This window comes from Lipophrys pholis, assembly GCF_963383615.2.
Source record: "Lipophrys pholis genome assembly, chromosome: 9".
In the NCBI taxonomy this organism is placed as follows: Eukaryota; Metazoa; Chordata; class Actinopteri; order Blenniiformes; family Blenniidae; genus Lipophrys; species Lipophrys pholis.
In genome coordinates, this window is record NC_137639.1 from 29,193,512 (window position 1) to 29,210,513 (window position 17,002).

At 48.6% G+C, this 17,002-nt stretch overlaps 4 protein-coding genes across 6 annotated transcripts in view; 1 reads left to right on the top strand and 3 right to left on the bottom strand.

Annotated features, from left to right (window-relative positions):
• LOC308114328 (atrial natriuretic peptide receptor 1-like) overlaps positions 1-3,539 on the top strand; it is a 17,863-nt gene extending 14,324 nt beyond the window's left edge. Inside the window, exons 10-22 of the mRNA XM_080471123.1 lie at positions 7-81; positions 193-270; positions 347-451; positions 537-608; positions 683-845; positions 1,048-1,203; positions 1,307-1,475; positions 1,616-1,762; positions 2,146-2,269; positions 2,339-2,407; positions 2,499-2,673; positions 2,771-2,869; positions 3,063-3,539. Coding sequence (XP_080327249.1) covers positions 7-81; positions 193-270; positions 347-451; positions 537-608; positions 683-845; positions 1,048-1,203; positions 1,307-1,475; positions 1,616-1,762; positions 2,146-2,269; positions 2,339-2,407; positions 2,499-2,673; positions 2,771-2,869; positions 3,063-3,208 — 1,578 coding nt within the window. The 3' untranslated portion in view covers positions 3,209-3,539. The remainder of the gene's footprint in view (positions 1-6; positions 82-192; positions 271-346; positions 452-536; positions 609-682; positions 846-1,047; positions 1,204-1,306; positions 1,476-1,615; positions 1,763-2,145; positions 2,270-2,338; positions 2,408-2,498; positions 2,674-2,770; positions 2,870-3,062) is intronic.
• Positions 3,459-7,867, bottom strand: dek (DEK proto-oncogene). 2 transcript variants are annotated; one of them, XM_080471125.1, is made up of 12 exons: positions 7,668-7,867; positions 6,419-6,551; positions 6,158-6,256; positions 5,975-6,084; positions 5,779-5,873; positions 5,566-5,695; positions 5,182-5,475; positions 4,331-4,507; positions 4,145-4,220; positions 3,831-3,973; positions 3,688-3,756; positions 3,459-3,602 (listed from the first exon to the last, which is right to left on the bottom strand). In XM_080471125.1, the coding sequence occupies exons 2-12, from the start codon at positions 6,534-6,536 to the stop codon at positions 3,591-3,593; spliced, it is 1,323 nt and encodes a 440-aa protein (XP_080327251.1). In that variant the 5' UTR covers positions 6,537-6,551; positions 7,668-7,867; the 3' UTR covers positions 3,459-3,590. The 2 variants fall into 2 exon arrangements, with proteins under 2 accessions (XP_080327251.1, XP_080327250.1); XM_080471124.1 differs by having other exon boundaries at positions 4,316-4,507.
• Positions 7,868-8,005: 138 nt separating this feature from the next.
• On the bottom strand, positions 8,006-12,327 carry bnipl (BCL2 interacting protein like). Of its 2 annotated transcripts, none has more exons than XM_080471126.1 (10): positions 12,185-12,327; positions 10,899-11,000; positions 10,386-10,453; positions 10,034-10,279; positions 9,772-9,966; positions 9,474-9,576; positions 9,266-9,397; positions 9,075-9,161; positions 8,344-8,442; positions 8,006-8,249 (listed from the first exon to the last, which is right to left on the bottom strand). In XM_080471126.1, exons 1-10 carry the CDS (start codon positions 12,211-12,213, stop codon positions 8,225-8,227), a joined length of 1,086 nt encoding a protein of 361 aa, XP_080327252.1. In that variant the 5' UTR covers positions 12,214-12,327; the 3' UTR covers positions 8,006-8,224. The 2 variants fall into 2 exon arrangements, with proteins under 2 accessions (XP_080327252.1, XP_080327253.1); XM_080471127.1 differs by lacking the exon at positions 12,185-12,327 and adding an exon at positions 11,075-11,855.
• A 717-nt stretch (positions 12,328-13,044) lies between these two features.
• On the bottom strand, positions 13,045-16,561 carry prune (prune exopolyphosphatase). Its single transcript, XM_080472514.1, has 9 exons — positions 16,334-16,561; positions 15,074-15,181; positions 14,789-14,991; positions 14,485-14,669; positions 14,188-14,346; positions 13,923-14,014; positions 13,694-13,852; positions 13,523-13,613; positions 13,045-13,438 (listed from the first exon to the last, which is right to left on the bottom strand). The coding sequence occupies exons 1-9, from the start codon at positions 16,370-16,372 to the stop codon at positions 13,203-13,205; spliced, it is 1,272 nt and encodes a 423-aa protein (XP_080328640.1). The 5' UTR covers positions 16,373-16,561; the 3' UTR covers positions 13,045-13,202.
• Positions 16,562-17,002: the final 441 nt, after the last annotated feature.

Consider the following 17,002-nt stretch of genomic DNA (forward strand, 5'->3'; position numbering starts at 1 on the left):
TTTCAGAGAGGTTCAAACTACGGCTCCCTGATTACCGCTGACGGGAACCTGCAGGTCTTTGCAAAGACCGGATACTACAAGGTCAGCTCCTAATATCACTGCTCTTTGTCCTCCTCCTCCTGCTGCTGAGCATCCAGTGGAGGAGCAGCGCCTCCTGCAGGCTGTAAACATGAACTCTTTCCGCTGCTTCAGGGAAACATCGCGGCTATTAAATACAGCAACAGAAAACGCATCGAGCTGAACAGACAAGTCCTCTTCCAGCTCAAACACGTGAGTTCCTCAAACCCCTCAGATTGCAGAGCTCACGTTGGAAAACACCCTTTTCTGAATGGATGCTTGTGTTCAGATTAGAGACGTTCAGAACGAGCACTTGACCCGGTTCATCGGGGCGTGCATCGACCCCCCCAACATCTGCATCCTCACCGAGTACTGCCCCCGGGGCAGCCTGCAGGTACCCCGTCACACCTGCCCGTGCACTCATCTAAACACCGGTTCTGTGTGAAACTGTTGGATTTGTGTGGTCTCTCTGTCGGCAGGACATCCTGGAGAACGACAGCATCACTCTGGACTGGATGTTCAAATACTCCCTCATCAACGACATTGTCAAGGTAACATCGTCGTGGAAACCGTCAGAGAGGGTCCAGTCCTCGGGTTGACCTTCCCTCCTCCTCTCCTCCTGCAGGGAATGCTGTTCCTCCAGAACAGTGTGATCTTGTCTCACGGGAAGTTGAAGTCCTCCAACTGTGTGGTCGATAACCGATTCGTGTTAAAGATCACAGATTACGGACTGTCCAGCTTCAGGTCCGAGGACGAATCGGTCGGCGACGCTCACGCCTACTACGCCAGTGAGTCCCACCACACGTCCCGCTGCGCCGCCATGCCACTTCCTGTCTGTGCAGGAAGTGACATCGGCCGATTTTGTTTTTTCTTTCATAGAGTAAAATGAATCGACTCGTCTCGATAAGCTCTCTGGTTCTTCCTGCTGACTCCTGTTTATGTTGAACGAAGAGACTTTAACTGAGTTTCTTCCTCCTGCTGCGCCTGCAGAGAAGTTGTGGATGGCGCCGGAGCTCCTCAGGATGGAGTCTCCGCCTCCTCAGGGAACTCAGAAAGGAGATGTCTATAGCTTTGGAATCATTCTACAGGAGGTGGCGCTGCGACGAGGAGCATTCTACCTGGAAGGCGAGCCACTCAGTCCTAAAGGTGAGACGCGATCAGGGCCATCGGCAGTGAATAACGTCACAAAGTCCAGACGCTAACGCCAGAAACTAACCCCCCCCCCCCCCCCCCGTTGTTGAACCCTCAGAGATCGTGGACCGGGTGATCCTGGGCGAGTGGCCCTGCCTGCGGCCCACTGTGGACCCCGAGACCCACAGTCCGGAGCTGGGTCAGCTGATGCAGCGCTGCTGGGCCGAGGAACCCACCGAGAGACCCGAGTTCAACCAGATCCGAGTTCTACTGCGCAAACAGAACAAGTACGGAGGGATGGAGGACGGTGATGGAGAGGGACGGGGGGGGAGACGGCTCAACCTGCTGTGTATCACTGCAGACACTCACTTCCTGTGTGTTTCCACGGAGTCGAGCACTAACGTCTCGTCTCCTCCTGCCTCCTCAGAGATTATGGTTCAAACATCCTGGATAACCTCCTGTCCCGTATGGAGCAGTACGCCAACAACCTGGAGGAACTGGTGGAGGAACGAACTCAAGCTTATCATGAAGAGAAACGCAAGGCCGAGAACCTCCTCTACCAGATACTTCCTCAGTAACTATTCTCTGCCTTCCATTCTACTTCTAGAAAACCTATAGGAACCTCTAATATGCCAGAACTGGGTGATATGGGACTAAGAACTCTTATGGAGTCTGGCTGTTAAGAACTTTATACGTTAAAAGTAGTGTTTTAAATTCTACTCCAGATTCAACAGGAAGCCGGTGAAGAGAAGTTAATATTGGAGTGACGTGATCCCTCCTGCTCGTTAGCCATCACCAATGCTAACGCTGAGCTAAGCTAGAGAACAAATTTGAACCTTTGGTGCTGAACAAGCTACAATTAACAATGTAGTAGTGATGAAATGAGCTGCTGCTGAAACAGGAAGTGACATAATTACCACAAAGTCAGTTCTATTGTGTCTCGGTTCTGTTTCTCAGTTCTGTTGCTGAGCAGCTCAAACGAGGAGAGACGGTTCAAGCTGAAGCTTTCGACTCAGTTACGATCTATTTCAGCGACATCGTGGGATTCACCTCCCTATCGGCAGAGAGCACGCCTCTGGAGGTGAGGAGGAGGAGGAGGGAAGTGAGGAGGAGGATGGTGATGAAGATAATGATCAAGATGTGTGTGCAGGTGGTGACTCTGCTGAACGACCTCTACACTTGCTTCGACGCCATCATCGACAACTTTGATGTTTACAAGGTGAAACACAAACGCAAACACTAGAACTTTAGGAGAACCTACTGAGCGTCAAGAGAACCTGTGAGAACGTCTTTGACTGTGGCGCCCCCAGGTGGAGACCATCGGCGACGCCTACATGGTGGTGTCGGGGCTGCCGGTGAGGAACGGGAACCTGCACGGCAGAGAGATCGCCCGCATGGCGCTCGCCCTGCTGCACGCCGTGCGGAGCTTCAGGATCCGCCACCGCTCCCAGCAGCAGCTCAAGCTCCGCATCGGGATCCACAGCGGTGAGTGGACACACACACACACACACACACACACACACACACACACACACACACACACACACAGCAGTGCAGGATCAGCCTGTTTGTGTGTCTGCAGGTCCTGTATGTGCAGGAGTTGTGGGTCTCAAGATGCCGCGGTACTGTTTGTTTGGAGACACTGTCAACACGTCATCACGTATGGAGTCCACTGGAGAAGGTAGGCACGCGTACACACGCACGCACACACCCCTAATCTTTTATTCTATCCAGTCTAATACTTTTTTACATTATAAACACACAGGACGTTCCTCTGTTCTCCCGTAGCACATTGTAGATATTCTCTCCTTTATTAACTAGAAAGTAAAACAACAAAGTAATGACTAAAGGTGTGTGTGTGTGTGTGTGTGTAGCCCTGAAGATCCACGTATCGGCTGCGACTCGTGACATCCTGCTGGAGTTCAACTGGTTCCAGTTGGAGTCGAGGGGAGACATCGACATCAAAGGAAAAGGCAAGATGACCACCTATTGGCTGCTGGGAGAGAGTGACAGCCAATGACAGGACCACATTGCCTCGCCATCACCCTGCAGCCAATCGGACGAGGATGCACTATGAGCCGCCAACAGGCTAACCAGCTTCATAACCAGCGCTACAGTTCAGCGTTTCGTCTTCCGGAGACGGTAGAACTCCTCGGAGACGATTCCAGGATGTGGAATGTCGATTTAATTAGTCCAGCGCAGTGTGGACACTCAGAGTGGACATTTGGACTGAGTTCATCGTCAATGTGATGAAGACAAGCGGACGAGTTGAGTTCAAAAACGTTTAATGAGTCAGAGACGAACTGTAAACTGACTTCAGAGATAAAAACCAGTCGGACTTAAGAACATTCAACAAACAAATTAAAAAACAAAACAAACAAAAAAAGTGCTGCTCCACGTCTTCATGTCAGAAGCTAAAAACACAAAACACACAGAACATTTAACTGTGATCCCAGAATGAATGTGTGTGTGTGTGTGTGTGTGTGTACGTATACTTACAGCTTTGACAGTCTGTTTGATGAAATCTTTCCTGCTGCTCAGATCATGTTCAGGATACAAGTCAAACACCTGAAAGAGACACAGGGTCGATCAGGAAGACAGGCCAAGAGGAAGAGGACGAGTAAGAGCAGCAGCAGACTCACCCTCTGACAGATCTGCTTCATGGTCATCTCCTCCAGGTTGGCCTCCTTCAGGAGGTTCTGCAGCGTCGCCTTCAGCTGATCGTCACTCGGCGCTTTTTTTATCATCTTGATGAGAGGCTCGTCGTCATCAGAGCTGTCCTCAGCTACACACACACACACACACACACACACACACACACACACACACACAGATCATTGTACCGCTCTGCCTTTCCTTTGATGTCCACTGGGAGGCAGTACTGAGTCACTGTCATTGTGTGAGTCAGTGAGTGCCTGCCTCCTCAAGTGAGCTGCTCTCTGATTGGTCCACTCACCTGTGTGTGTGTTCTTGCTGTTGCTGCTGCTGTCAGCCTTTTTTGTTTTAGCTAAAGGTTTCTTCTTCTTCTTAGCCTGAAAGACCAACAATTATTTTTAAGTAAGTGTGTGTGTGTGTGTGTGTGTGTGTGTGTGTGTGTGTGTGTGTGTGCGTGTGTGCGTGTACGTACATCCTTGCGCCCTACCTGGTGCTGGCTGTCAGACTCGGACTCTGACTCGGACTTGGATTGGGACTCGGACTGTTCCGAAGACTTCTTGGTTCTCTTCCTGGGGGCGGGGCTCCTCTTTCCTGCTGTTCGGGGTCTTTTTCCGGGCTGTTTCTTCGCAGCGCTGGACGTTCGTCCAGACTTGGATTTGGATGCCTGAAACAGGCAGAGATCATAGAGGAATTAATGAGGCAAGTTCCCGACTGTCTAGAACACAGTAAATGTTACCGATGAGAACTTAGGCGGCGCCCTCTGAAGACCTGCAGACTTTCTGCAGAACGCGTGAACATCCTGGACGAACATGACTGATGGAACCGATGCGTTCATTGATCATCCTGTTCAACTAGTTAATTACAAGACTGGTGATGTTTCCACACTCTGATCTTCATTCAGTCTCCATTCGGTTCTTCAGTGATTCAGAGCTGGTTATCGTCAGGGAAGTCACGACGCCATATGTACGCTGGATCACCGAAAGTATTTGCTCAGCTCTCCAAATCATTGAATTCAGGGGTTCTGAACTTTTCCATGACCACAGGTGTATCAGATTCAGCACCTTGACATGCAGACTGTTTCTACAAGCCTTAGTGAAGGAAAGTGGTCCAATTCATTACTCTGCTTTTTAGTTCTGAAACCAAAGTTAAGTCAGACGTCTGCTTTGAGAGATGAAGGTACTGGTATGTATTTCCCCCGGATGCCGATATTGTAGAAGATCGATATTGTATCGTTTTAAAAGTATTGATGTCAGATGGTCTTCGTCAGTCTAGGTAGAGAAACATCATGAGCTGATGAAGACTCCATCAAGGAGGCATAATGTTCCGCTGTACACTCACCTCCTCCTCCTCCTCCTCCTCCTCCTCAGACTTCTCCTCCTCCGAGCTGTTCTCCTTCTCTGATGGTTTCTCCTCGGCCATCACCTCGGCCTCCTCTTCTTCCTCCTCTTCGTCTTCATCGCTGCTGGAGTCCATGACAATGGCCTTGGACTTGTTGCCTGCTTTGGACTTCTTGGGGGAGGGCGAGGAGCTGTTGGCTTTGGGTTTGTTCGTCTTCTTCTTCTTGGTCTGAGGTGTTGAGTCGTCGCCGGACAGCTTCTTCTTGGACTTCTTCTTCTTCTTGACGAGGAGCCGCTGCCAGAACACGGTCACAGGACAGAGGTCAGTTTAAAACCTGCCCACCATAGGTGGGGGGGTGGGGGAGGGGTGGTTCAGGTGTCTCACCTTGCCACTGCTCTTGGGTGATGTGAGAAACGTGAGGATTCTGTCCACCAGGTCTGAGTGAGTTCCTTTCTTCTCCAGGTCGAGAACGCTGCACATCACCTTCAGCTTGGAGTTCGTGAAGTTGGAACTTCTGAATATTGAAATGACAAATATTCTCAATGAACAGAGCTCTGTGTGTGTGTGTGAGAGTGAGTGAGTGAGTGAGTGACTCACTTCAGCATTTTGTCTCGTTTCTTGTTGAACTGTTCGCTGTCAGAGTCAAAGGAGAATCCATTAAACAGACGCAGGCTCTTCTTTATGGACGCCATCTAAGGACACATTCACACACACATTTTCATTGAGAGGGTTAACACACACACACAAAGAGACAGACAGACAGACAGACAGACAGACAGACAGACAGACAGACCTTCCCGGGCCGGTCGAACAGCACCATGTGAAGAGGTTTCAGGTCGGCTGGCTTCATCTTGGTGATCTGGTAGTTGGTTCGAGGGATTTCTCCCAGCTTTTCTCCACAGCCTGGGGAACGGAACACGCCGTGAATGTGAGCACCCATCACACCGAGCACGCAGTCGTACGCCGCCACACTCACCGTCTCCGACTCGAATCTTCTCCCGCTGCTTTGGTGCCTGAAGATCCAACCGCTCCACCGTCTTCTTCACCCGCTTCCCCTGAATCAGGTCTCCACCAGCTGCAGACAACAAACAAACAGGAATCAGTTTGCACTTCACATCTTGTATCCGAAGATGTCAACTCTGCTTTAGGGCTGAAACAACTTGTTCTTGTACAGTGTCTGTGAGCATTTGAATAAAATGTTGTTTTATCATGAACAACGCGTCCTCCCGTCGCTCACCGGCTGCTCTGGAGTGACTCTGCTGGCCGTCTCCTCCCTCTGAAGACTGCTTCTGCTGCTCCACTTCGTCCTCCGACTGGACGGGGCTGTCCATCACTTCTTCCGCCACCTCACTCATCGTGTCCTGTGAATCCTGAGAGAGAGAGAGCCTATCAGACCCCTCCATTGTCCTTTGGTCAAACGCGACCATTCTCATGTAATATAATTTATCACTACTGGAGATGCAACAAGATGTATTTCCAAAACACAAAATATGGAGATAGAGAAAGAGTTAAAAATACCTAAATGATTATCGTGACCCACTATTTACAAAAAATAAACTTTAATCGAGCAAGGAAAGCATCAATATACTGAATTTTTAAAAAAAGAAAAAATGGGTTGTTTACATTAAAACATCACATTGAGAGGGTTAATATAGGTTTTGTATTTTTGTTTACAGTTCAAATTGATGAAATTTATATATCAGTCCACAGTACATTATTTGGACAGTAAAGATGTAAATTCAAATTATTCACTTTTTAAGGGAAGACCTTAAAAAAATTCAATATTGAATACTTTAATTAAAACGGCAGCTTCTTTTGAAGAAAGAAAAACCCTAACATGTGTTTTAATGTTCTTCTTCTTGGAGAAAACTATTATTTATAAGTGCGGATTCGTGACTCTGACGTCACGCGGATTGGCGCGCGGGCAGCTTTCAAACGGCGCCTGTCACCGCTGAAGTTCGTTTCCGAATCGACGACGTAAGAAACTTCACGTTGTCACATTTATTTTAACTTGGAAACGTCCGGTTGGACGAGACAACTTCCTGTGATGAAGTTAATGATCCGTGAAATGTGTCCGTCTGTTAGTGAGAATATAAACGAAAACAGAACCGCGGTAACTTTGCTCAGACTGACTTTATTCTTTTATTATTGATGAGCGGAACCGCCCCCCAACGGGAAGCTAACTTCGTCCTGTCTGGCGGGCTGACATCAACTAGTCTGAGACGCCGCCGCGCGCAGCCTCGAGAGAAGCTGTTAACTAGTTTAACTAGAGTTTAACTAGTCTGCTGGTTAGTTCGGACGTCGCGGGAGTGAGAACGACTGTTAGCGCGGCTAACAGCCACGGGCTAATGCGAAGCGATAATGATGCGAGAGACCGAGCCACGCGCCATCTAACAGCCGGAGGAGAGTGCGCATGCACAGCTGGACAAGCAAAGAAGGGGTCGGAGGAGCAGAGTGGAGGCCGAAGGAGGAGAGAGGAGTTTTACCTGCAGATGATGTTAAGTGCGTCTCACACTCTGTTCTGTGTTTTCATGATGGCGGTTTCTCTGAGGGGGCGGGAACTTCCGCGGAGCCCGCTTCTCTGATGGTCCAAAGCCTGATGACGTCGATTATCTTAAAGTCGCAGTACCGCCCCCTGCTTGCGCAACTCTGAGATGGTTGTTGTTCTTTTCTGATCAGTGTTTATTTGTTGATCCGCATGGGGCATTTGCCCCTCAGAGGTACACAGGGCAGGGGGCGGGGGGGCAAAAGCCGCTTCTCAGACACAAACAGAGTAATGACGAAAGTATCATCATGATGGAAATGAAATAAAAGAATACACAATGACAATGAATAAAATGTGAAATTTTAATTAATATTTACTTGAACAGAACAAAATATTAAAATATGAAAACACAGAGCATCTGTGTGTGTGTGTGTGTGTGTGTCTTTGGTGTGTGTTCAGCTCGACCCTAAAAAAACAAAAATAAATCCGCTCATCTGTACAGAAGGTCAAATTTCAGTCGCTCCTTATGACCTCTGACCTCTAAAAAACCAAACGCTGTCACCTGTTCAACTTCGCATCAAACCTGCAGAACATAGAGACACACAGTCAGTAGAATCAGTCGAATGACACTGTACAATTACAATATAATGACAGTAGAAACACAGTAGAGCTCTTACTGGCGGATGGCGTCTGGGATTTGAAGAGTTTCTGTGGGGATGAACTCAGAAAGTTGCTGCAAACTGTGAACAAACTGGAGCTTCTTGCTGAACTTCTCACTGCGAAGGTAAAATGTCAAAGGTCTGAGGAGCTACATGAGCTACAGAAGCTAAGGAAGCTACGTATGCTACATTATGTGAGCAGTGACACATCTACAGTTTCACATCTTTAGTTTTACTGTCAGCGGATCTTAGTGCTGCTTTCCACACAGCAACATATTGCTCAACAGACTTACAAAGGGTTGGGATATTCTGGCACTCCATTAAATTGAGTTAAATCTTACATATAGGATAGGAACTATCAATGGGTAATTATGAATCTGTGCATATGAAAATCCCTTTTGGGGTTCCTCAAGGCTCCATCCTCGGGCATATTTTATTGCCTCCTCTGGCTCTGATGATGGAACATTACAACATCCCCTATAATAATTATGCATATCACACATAGCTCTATATATCAGTGTCAGTAAATACTCTCAAAGAGAGAGGGTAAAGGTCAGCACTCATCTTGACTCCCTCAAGACAATAAATCAAGGCAGAAATCTGGGTGTAATTATGAGCTCAGACCTGAAATTCAACAACCACATTGAGACAATAATCAAATCAACTTAGTGCCATCTGAAAAATACTGCAATAAACTCCATGAACATCTGAGTCTGAGTTCAGGCTGGACCAAGAGTGTGTGTGCGTACCTGATGAAGGGCTTTACCAGTGTCAGCATGGCTCTGACGTACCAGGCAGGATGGACAACCAGCAGACCTTTCAGGTCCTTCTTCAGCCTGGAAACAACATCAGCACTCAGATTACAACCTTCCGCAACGGAGACCATGGTGAGGCATAACTCCATTCCTCAGGTAAGCCCAGGTGAGTAAAACCGTCGCACCTCCGGTCGATCGACAGGTAGCACTGATGGAGCCACTTGATGGCCGGCAGTTTGTTCCTGGGAGCCATGGCGCACAGGTAGACCAGCAGGTAGTTCTCCGAGACCATCAGGTCCAAGGTGCCCACTATGTACCTGAACACACACACAGGTGCTGTGACATCTGCATCCAGGTGCTCGTCAATCTCCCCTTTAGACCACAGGCCCTCACCTGAACAGGTTGTCCATCACATACTCGTAGTTTTCCACCGTGTTCTCCGGCAGGTAACAGGAAGTGAAGAGGATGATGGCGTTCATTCCGTCGCCATAGTAACCTGATAACAAATCCCACACAGAGGACTTCAGCTTCACAAATTTCAGGTTCCAGGTTTCTCACAGTAACACACACACAGGTGTGGGTGTTTCTCCCATGAGTGTGTTACAGGTGTGTTACAGGTGTGTTACATGTTTGTTCCAGATGTGTGAATTTCGTTACAGGTGTGTTACAGGTGTGTGAATGACCTCCTGACCTCCATGTGACAGGACCTGCAGATATGGCTCCAGGACACTCATGTTGACTTGGTATTCGTGTCCAGAGATGCAGAATCTCCTCCAGCGACGCCCACTGCCGTCTACCTGGTCGAACTCCATTAGACCCTCAGACGGCTCCACCGGGCTCCTGACCACGCCTGCCGCTCCGCCCCTCTCCATCCGAGGGAGGTCGTCTGTCAGAGAGGGGTCAGAGGTCAATCTCTAACCGTGCCCTTCAGTGGTTCTCTCAGTGTGTCTCACCTTCCCACTCCAGGTCGTAGATGCCATCCGGCAGAGTTTCCGTCTCGCTGTCCGATGGCGTCTCCAGAGCTTCCAGGTTGATGTCGAGTGACGGCGTCTCGTCTGGCGACGCCGACAGCGCGGCCGCAGAGAAGCTGTCATTGTTCGAGTCACGGCGACCTAGAGTGAGGTTGAGAGGCGGGGCCGGGAGGCGCTTCTTACCTCCTCCTCCAACTGTACCCGATAGGGCCAGGCTGGTGGGCGGGGCTAAGGTTACAACAGGTGGCAGGGGAAGCAGAGGCTTTTATTTTGAAGAACAATATTGGTTAAGATTAGACAATGAAGCTCTTATAAACACAAACAGGATGTTCACCTGGGCATCCTCCGTCTTCTGCTGGACTTCCTGCCTCCTCTGGACTCCCACAATCCTCGGGGAGCGGCCTGGACCATCAAAACAACAGCGAGACACGAGCTTGGTTAAGAAAGTTGGCTAGCATCGTTTAGCTACAGTTTATATCTGTTTTCCTCAGATGGCACCTGTTAGCTTCAGTTAGCCTTACATAGCTTATGTTGGCTTTAGCCAAGTCCTGTTAGCTTCAGTTTGCATCTGACAATGGATTTGATCATCTTTTAAGTCTCGTTAGCATCTGTCAGCGCCTGTTAGCTTGAGCTGATATATGTTAGCTTCTGTCAGCAGTCATTATTTCCAGTCAGCATTTGTTAGTGTCACCTGTCGGTGGTTCCGACAGTTTACTTTAGTATCTGGTAACACTTTCTTTCAGTATTTATTACTAGCACCAGCTAGTTCAGTAAACATCCGTCAGTGTCACTTTGGTCTGATTAGCACTGCTCTTTGTTAGCATCTGTTGTTGTTTTGACCTCTGACCTTGGGAAGCCGTCATCCTGCCACTCCTCATTCAGCTCCATGCCCTGGATGTTGGGGGGACCGGGGGCCCCGGCAGCAGCAGCAACAACAGCAGCAGCAGCCCTGCATGGACATAAACAAGACGTTGACCTTGTGAGCACGGTCGTCTGTCAACACGCTGTTCAGGTGAGCCTCACCTGTCCACAGGTGAGTGTGTTCAGTTCACCGGCTGTTCGCTCTGAATCAGATCAGACTGAACTAACTTGCCAAACCGCTATCGTGCAGGCACACCTGAGACAGTGGCTTTCGTCCTGTATTTGGAGCCGTGCTGGTAAGCACATCCAGGTAATCACACCAATGTGTGTAGGTGTCAGGTGCAGGCTGTCCTCCTTCAGGTGAAGGGTCTTGTTTCCACGGGTTGAGCGGGGAACATCAGGACTGACGGTCGATCCTGCAGCCGAGGACAGTGGCAGTCCTTGAAGAGTTCCACGGTGTTGAGACCCCTTTCAGGCTTCCTGCAGTTATTTTCTTACAAGCACAACTTCCTGTCGTCTTCTTTGAGGAGATTCTTAAACACCCGGGGCTTCACGGTTTGCTCAGATGGTTCAAGAAAAAGTCGAAGAGGTTTTTCAGGAGGCTCGCAGCTGCTCGTTTCAAGGGTTCCAGCAGTCCTCCAAGTGGTTCCAGAGGAGTTCCAGCAGGCTCGAGGATCCTTCAGGACATTCCAAGAAAGTTTCTTTCAGAATAATGTAAGAAGTTTTCCAAAAGTTTGACCAACAGTTCCAGTGCTGGAGTAGGTTTGGGGAAACAGCAACTCAAAGGCTTCTTCAGAAGGAAACTGCAAATCGTGACTGAGCTGGGAAGAGCCGAAGATTCAAGAGAGTTCTGGAAGTCTTTGAGGGATTGTTGGAGAGCTTTGGACCAAAAAAAGACCACAAAACCATTTTTGACGTCGTCCAGTGTGAAACAGTATGAATCCTGGAAACAGATCGTGGACAGAGGTGATGTCACGGACAGAAGCAGAACGATGGATGAAGAATCTGCTCCTGGTTCTCTGCTTTGTCCGACACCATGACAAGACCTCAGGTCACACAGAGAACATCTGATCCCATGGCAGGAGAGAACCAAGAGCAGTGAACCCATCACTGACTGACCACAAGGAAAACTCAAAACAGAAAGAAAAACAGACAGAGAGAGAGCAAGAGAGAGAGAGAAACAAAGAGAGAGAGAGAGAGAGAGAGAGAGAGAGAGAGAGACAGAAAGCTGTATGGTGGCTTCAGGTGTGAATATCAAATGTTCAAACATACCCGTGTTGAGTTTCTGTGGGGGAGCTCATGATGTCACGATGATGTCACAGCGTGTTTTGACCACACGTCTGACCGTCTCTTTGTGTGCGTGTGTGTGTGTGTGTATGTGTGTGTGTGTCAGAGAGGCTCGCCCGCCTCGTTCTGCCCGACAGGTTGAGCTGCATTTCAGCGCAGAGCTGCTCTGCGATTGGTGCAGACTCCACCTGCACCGTGCAGGCAGGTGAGGCCGCATTAATATTCAGCAATCAGGGAATGGTGGGCTTCCTCAGGGTCACCTGACACCTCAAAACGTCACCACACAGGTGAGCTTTGCCACACGCGACTTCATTCCTGAAAGTCAAAACCTTCAGTGTCAATCAGGAATCGAACATGGGTCCTGTTAGATGTACCGACTGTGTGCAGTGTGATGTCAGCTGTGATGCGGTTGTTCAGCGGGTGTGGGTGGTAGAGATGCGTCAGGGTCAAAGGTCAAGCAGGATGATTATGTCTTTAACTGCTGGCTGAACCCAGCAGATCACTCCTCCACAGTCTCTCCACTCTCAAGGTCTGCCAAGATCTTTTGGTTGATTTATTTCATTTGTTGATTTTTTGTTGAGTTTTTGTTTTTCTTAGAAAGTGACAATACGCAAAATGTGCATCCGTGTTAGAACATGATTTGTTAAAAAACCCAAGAAAGTTAAAAAAAAAAAAAAAAAAAAAAGGTCATTAACCACAGATAAAAAATAAAACGCCTCCTTTCACAATAATAATTCTAAAACATTGATATTGAATGAATGCTAACAGTTTAGCCACAAATGCTAATTTGTGATGGTAACTTCCTGTTCGGATTCAGTGAAGAAAGTAGAAACAAAGAGTAAAAGAAATCTTTGGAAACATTTATTTTGAAGGTACACTTTGAACCAGCCAACACTCCAGATCTTAATGCAGGTCCAAGTCTTTATGTTTAACAGATGATGGTTCTGGATCTGGTTCTTCAGTGACCGTCTCCGTGGTGACAATGGCGTTGATGATTGACAGCTCAGAGGTCAGAGGTCATCCTGCTGAACTTGTCCTCCAGGTCCTGAGCACTGATGCGTGGCAGACCTCCATCCAGAGGACATCCGTCCACCAGGCTGTTCATCGGGGTAGGAGGCACTTTACACTCTTCCTCTTCGTCCTCATCCTCCGCGTTGCTACAGCGACCGCCTCCACACCGATCCTTCAGGAAGTCCTTCACCAGGGGGAGGAGCTTCTTACGGGACGCAAGTGTGTTCCCTGGAATGAGAGCATGAGGGTCAGCGGGTGGGGGAGGGGGAGGGGTGAGTGGAGGGCAGTGAGGGCTGGAAGGTTGCGTCTCACCCTGCTGATAGGCTGAGATGGAAGGATGGGGGCTGCTGATTGGACTGAGGTTGAGGGCGGGGCTTCGGGCTTGTTCCAGGTACTGGCTCACCTGGGGACGGAGGACATTGTTGCCATGACAACTGCACCATGATTGAATGACAGGTGTGCGAAGAAGGGGCGGGGGAGTACCTGCCGCCTGTCGGGGGCGCTGTGGCTGAACACAGCCAGCTCTCTGATTGGCTCTTTGCGCTCAGTGAAGGCGATCGTCATCAGCAGCAGCAAATCAAATCCAAGCTTCTGACAGAAGGAAGACAGCTCCGCCTCCAAACCCTCCCTCTGTAGGAAGTCCTGTCTCACACACACCACACACACAGTGCTACACACTGTACTAATTTAGTGTGTATAAGTACTCACTGACCTCCAGGGTGATGTAGAGAACGGAGATGGCGAGATTCAAACTTCCTGAAACAGCTTTCATGTCCTTCAACAACATCTGTTCAGTGTTCAGACCTGAGGACGAAAAATATATACTGTCACTGTATGTACTTCAACATATACAAACATAAATACTGTAAAGTATTAAAACATACCATATACCTAAAAAACTACTGACATAAATACTGTGACACAAACTGCTTTAAATACTGCAAAGTACAGGACGAGTTCAGGGGGTACAAACTCACCTGACACGTCAAACTTGGCATTCTGCAGTGCGTTGAACAGAGCGCCTCTCGGAGGCAGGCCGGGGAACCGCGACTCCAACGCTGCCGCATACTGACTGTCTTTACATGTAACCTTACCTGCAGCAGGGGACATGTTGACACAGTCCAGCACCACCGCCGCTACACACGCACACCCACACACACGCACACACACACACACTTTTTGTCATTGTCATTAAGGACTACTGTGAGTAGAATTTCCCATTTTTTAATAAGACTATAAGAAATTGTGGAAAAAGTGAGCGTGTGTGTGTGTACCGTAGAGCAGTTGTGCGAGCTGCTGGTTCAGGATATCTGGAGCTTTCTGGATGATACGTTCTGTTACTAAGGTGGCGCAAGAACCCACCATCTCCACGGTAACCGGGCAGGATGGTGAGGTCTCCCTCTCCAGCAGGTGGTGGTCGATCACCTCCACCACCGCCCCCTCCAGGTCATGGTCTGAACTGCAGGAGAGAGGCGCATGGCTACCTGAACAGCTGTGCTTATGGTCACCTGGACTGGTGTGTGTATTGTTAGCTGGACTGGTGTGTGTATTGTTAGCTGGACAGGTGTGTGAGGTTACCTGGGCAGAACATTGTGGTCAACCAGTGTCAGGCGCAGGCGGCCGGCCCGGTGCAACGCTAGCAGGTCCAGTTGGTCTCTGAAGATGAGAAGGTCTGGAGACAGGCCGATCTGACGCAGCAGGAAGAGGTTGTCGGAGCGCAGCAGCAGCTCGGACTGACGGATGTTCAGCAGAGGGACAGCGAACGCATCGCCAGGTGCAGTCTGACAGAGACGGGGGAGGGGTTATGGGGGTCACACCTGAGGCCACCAGACATGATCGGCAACTGACAAGCCAGACACTCACCTTGAACAGGAAGTATGCATAGACCAGAGCAGACACCATGGAGTCCAGGTCGCATGCCTCGTTCCCCAGAACCACATGGAGTCCCGGAGAGTCCTGGGCCAAGCCGGTCTGAGGGGCAGAGACCGGGACGCAGGTTAAAACCATCTTATGAGAAACACCTGAGACCAGAAGACTGTGCAGGTGTTCTGATGGGCAGCGCTCTGCTGGTGGATCAGATTGATCCTTGTAGTCGTTCTTTAAAAGTTTCCCGTCCAAACGGGAAACATCGGCGTCCATACGACACCGCCAAAACTACTCAAAATAATGTAGTGCATATGCCAGGCCTATAGGTGGCGCTCTAACAATGCCACAGAGATACACCAAAAACGGAGACAGACATGGAGCATGTAAGTCCGCCATTGTCGTTGTTAAGCGACGTCACAGGGTTAAAAGGCCGAGAGGTGGGGCGATGACATCATCATTTTCTGAAAATGTGCATCTTGTCCATCCACACACCAAAGCTGAGGTTTTTGAATTTTCATTCCAGAAAAGTTTTGCATTTAGAATGCAGCTTTTTTGGAAAAAAACCATGTCCATTTTACAGGGAAACGGCGGAAAGGCTGAAAACGATGTAGTTAGCATGGAGGGCCACTAGAGGGTGCCCTTTTTTATGTAATAGAAACACCCATAAATACACACATAGAACAGTATGCTGTAAACATTGTAGCTCCATTAAGCTTTCTTTGTTGTTTTCGGTACACTCAGTATTGTTTTTTGTGAGAACCTAAATGTGCCTCCAGATGATGTTGAAGTAAATTTACACTTTATTGGAGAAGTGCTATTAAACTCAATAGTACACAGCACTAATCACATTCATTGAATAATGAATAAATCCTACCTATTCACTATGATCATAGTGCGCATACGCAGTATCAGCATTTCGGAAAAGCTGCATTTTCAAAAAGTTTTGTTTTCATCGACACCGAGCAACAACCATAACGCAACCAGTTTTCATTTTCCACTTTGAAAACGTGATCGTGTAATTGAGGCCTGTGGGAGTAACGGAGTAACAGTACTCCTGAAGTTAATTGTCACATTTTGGTTTCGGGTGAATTTTCATCTTTAATCCTCAACTCAGAATGAGGCTGTTTTACGTTCATCTGCATGCTCACACCGCCGCCTGCAGGCCGCAGAGTGAGCCACACGTTCGAACAGGCTCACGTGCTAACCTGTGTGTGTGTTTGTGTTCATGTATTGTGTGTGTGTGTGTGTGTGTGTTACCTTCACGGCCTGCTGACAGCTCATCAGGAACTCCTCCATCTTCCACCGTTAGCCGTTAGCCGCTAGCCGCCGCTGCTTGGCTCGGTTTCACGGAGCCGGTGGACTCGGTCGCGGCCCCAGCGGCTGACCGGCGGCGGGCAGTCGGTTACAGTCGGTCCGGTAACGGTCACACCGTGGGTCCGCTGCTGGTGCTGGAGCCGGGTGAAAGGTCGAGACGCCTTCATGGACACGTTATAAGCTCGGAAACAAGACGACACATGCGAGGGAACGCAGGTTCGATTCCAAACCGGAGACCTGCATGTTCTGAGACTTCATGTTCTTCCTCAGCCTGCATGTTCTGAGACTTCATGTTCTTCCTCAGCCTGCATGTTTTAAAAAGCAAATCCGAAATTAAAATTTTTATATTTCACCTTGTCCTTTCTGACAAAAAACAGAATGATAAACATAATTATAATTAATCCGAGAACCAGTTACAAGTCATATGAAATGTAAAAAAAAAAGAAGTAATATTTTAAGTCAGGAACTCTCAGAATCTCTTAATGTGATTACGTCTCACATTTCCTGCTGTCTTTAAAGGCAACACAAGTCCACTAGAGAGTGGCACTCTGGGTAATGTAGTTCATCGAGTTTGAGTTGAAAATAAAAGACATGACAAAAATTCAAAGGAGA

What these genes read in the sequence shown, in the direction of transcription:
- dek (XM_080471124.1), bottom strand. Translation starts at nt 6,536, where the DNA reads ATGAGTGAGGTGGCGGAAGAAGTGATGGACAGCCCCGTCCAGTCGGAG. An exon ending in TGTTCGACCGGCCCGGGAAG is followed by an intron (nt 5,874 to 5,974) that starts GTCTGTCTGTCT and finishes ATGTGTCCTTAG; the next exon opens with ATGGCGTCCATAAAGAAGAG. An exon ending in CACCCAAGAGCAGTGGCAAG is followed by an intron (nt 5,476 to 5,565) that starts GTGAGACACCTG and finishes GTGTTCTGGCAG; the next exon opens with CGGCTCCTCGTCAAGAAGAA.
- bnipl (XM_080471126.1), bottom strand. Translation starts at nt 12,213, where the DNA reads ATGAGCTCCCCCACAGAAACTCAACACGG. An exon ending in CCCACAGAAACTCAACACGG is followed by an intron (nt 11,001 to 12,184) that starts GTATGTTTGAAC and finishes ATGTCCATGCAG; the next exon opens with GGCTGCTGCTGCTGTTGTTG. An exon ending in CTACGACCTGGAGTGGGAAG is followed by an intron (nt 9,967 to 10,033) that starts GTGAGACACACT and finishes CCTCTCTGACAG; the next exon opens with ACGACCTCCCTCGGATGGAG.
- prune (XM_080472514.1), bottom strand. Translation starts at nt 16,372, where the DNA reads ATGGAGGAGTTCCTGATGAGCTGTCAGCAGGCCGTGAAG. An exon ending in TGCCAAGTTTGACGTGTCAG is followed by an intron (nt 14,015 to 14,187) that starts GTGAGTTTGTAC and finishes TTTCGTCCTCAG; the next exon opens with GTCTGAACACTGAACAGATG. An exon ending in CATCTCAGCCTATCAGCAGG is followed by an intron (nt 13,439 to 13,522) that starts GTGAGACGCAAC and finishes CTCTCATTCCAG; the next exon opens with GGAACACACTTGCGTCCCGT.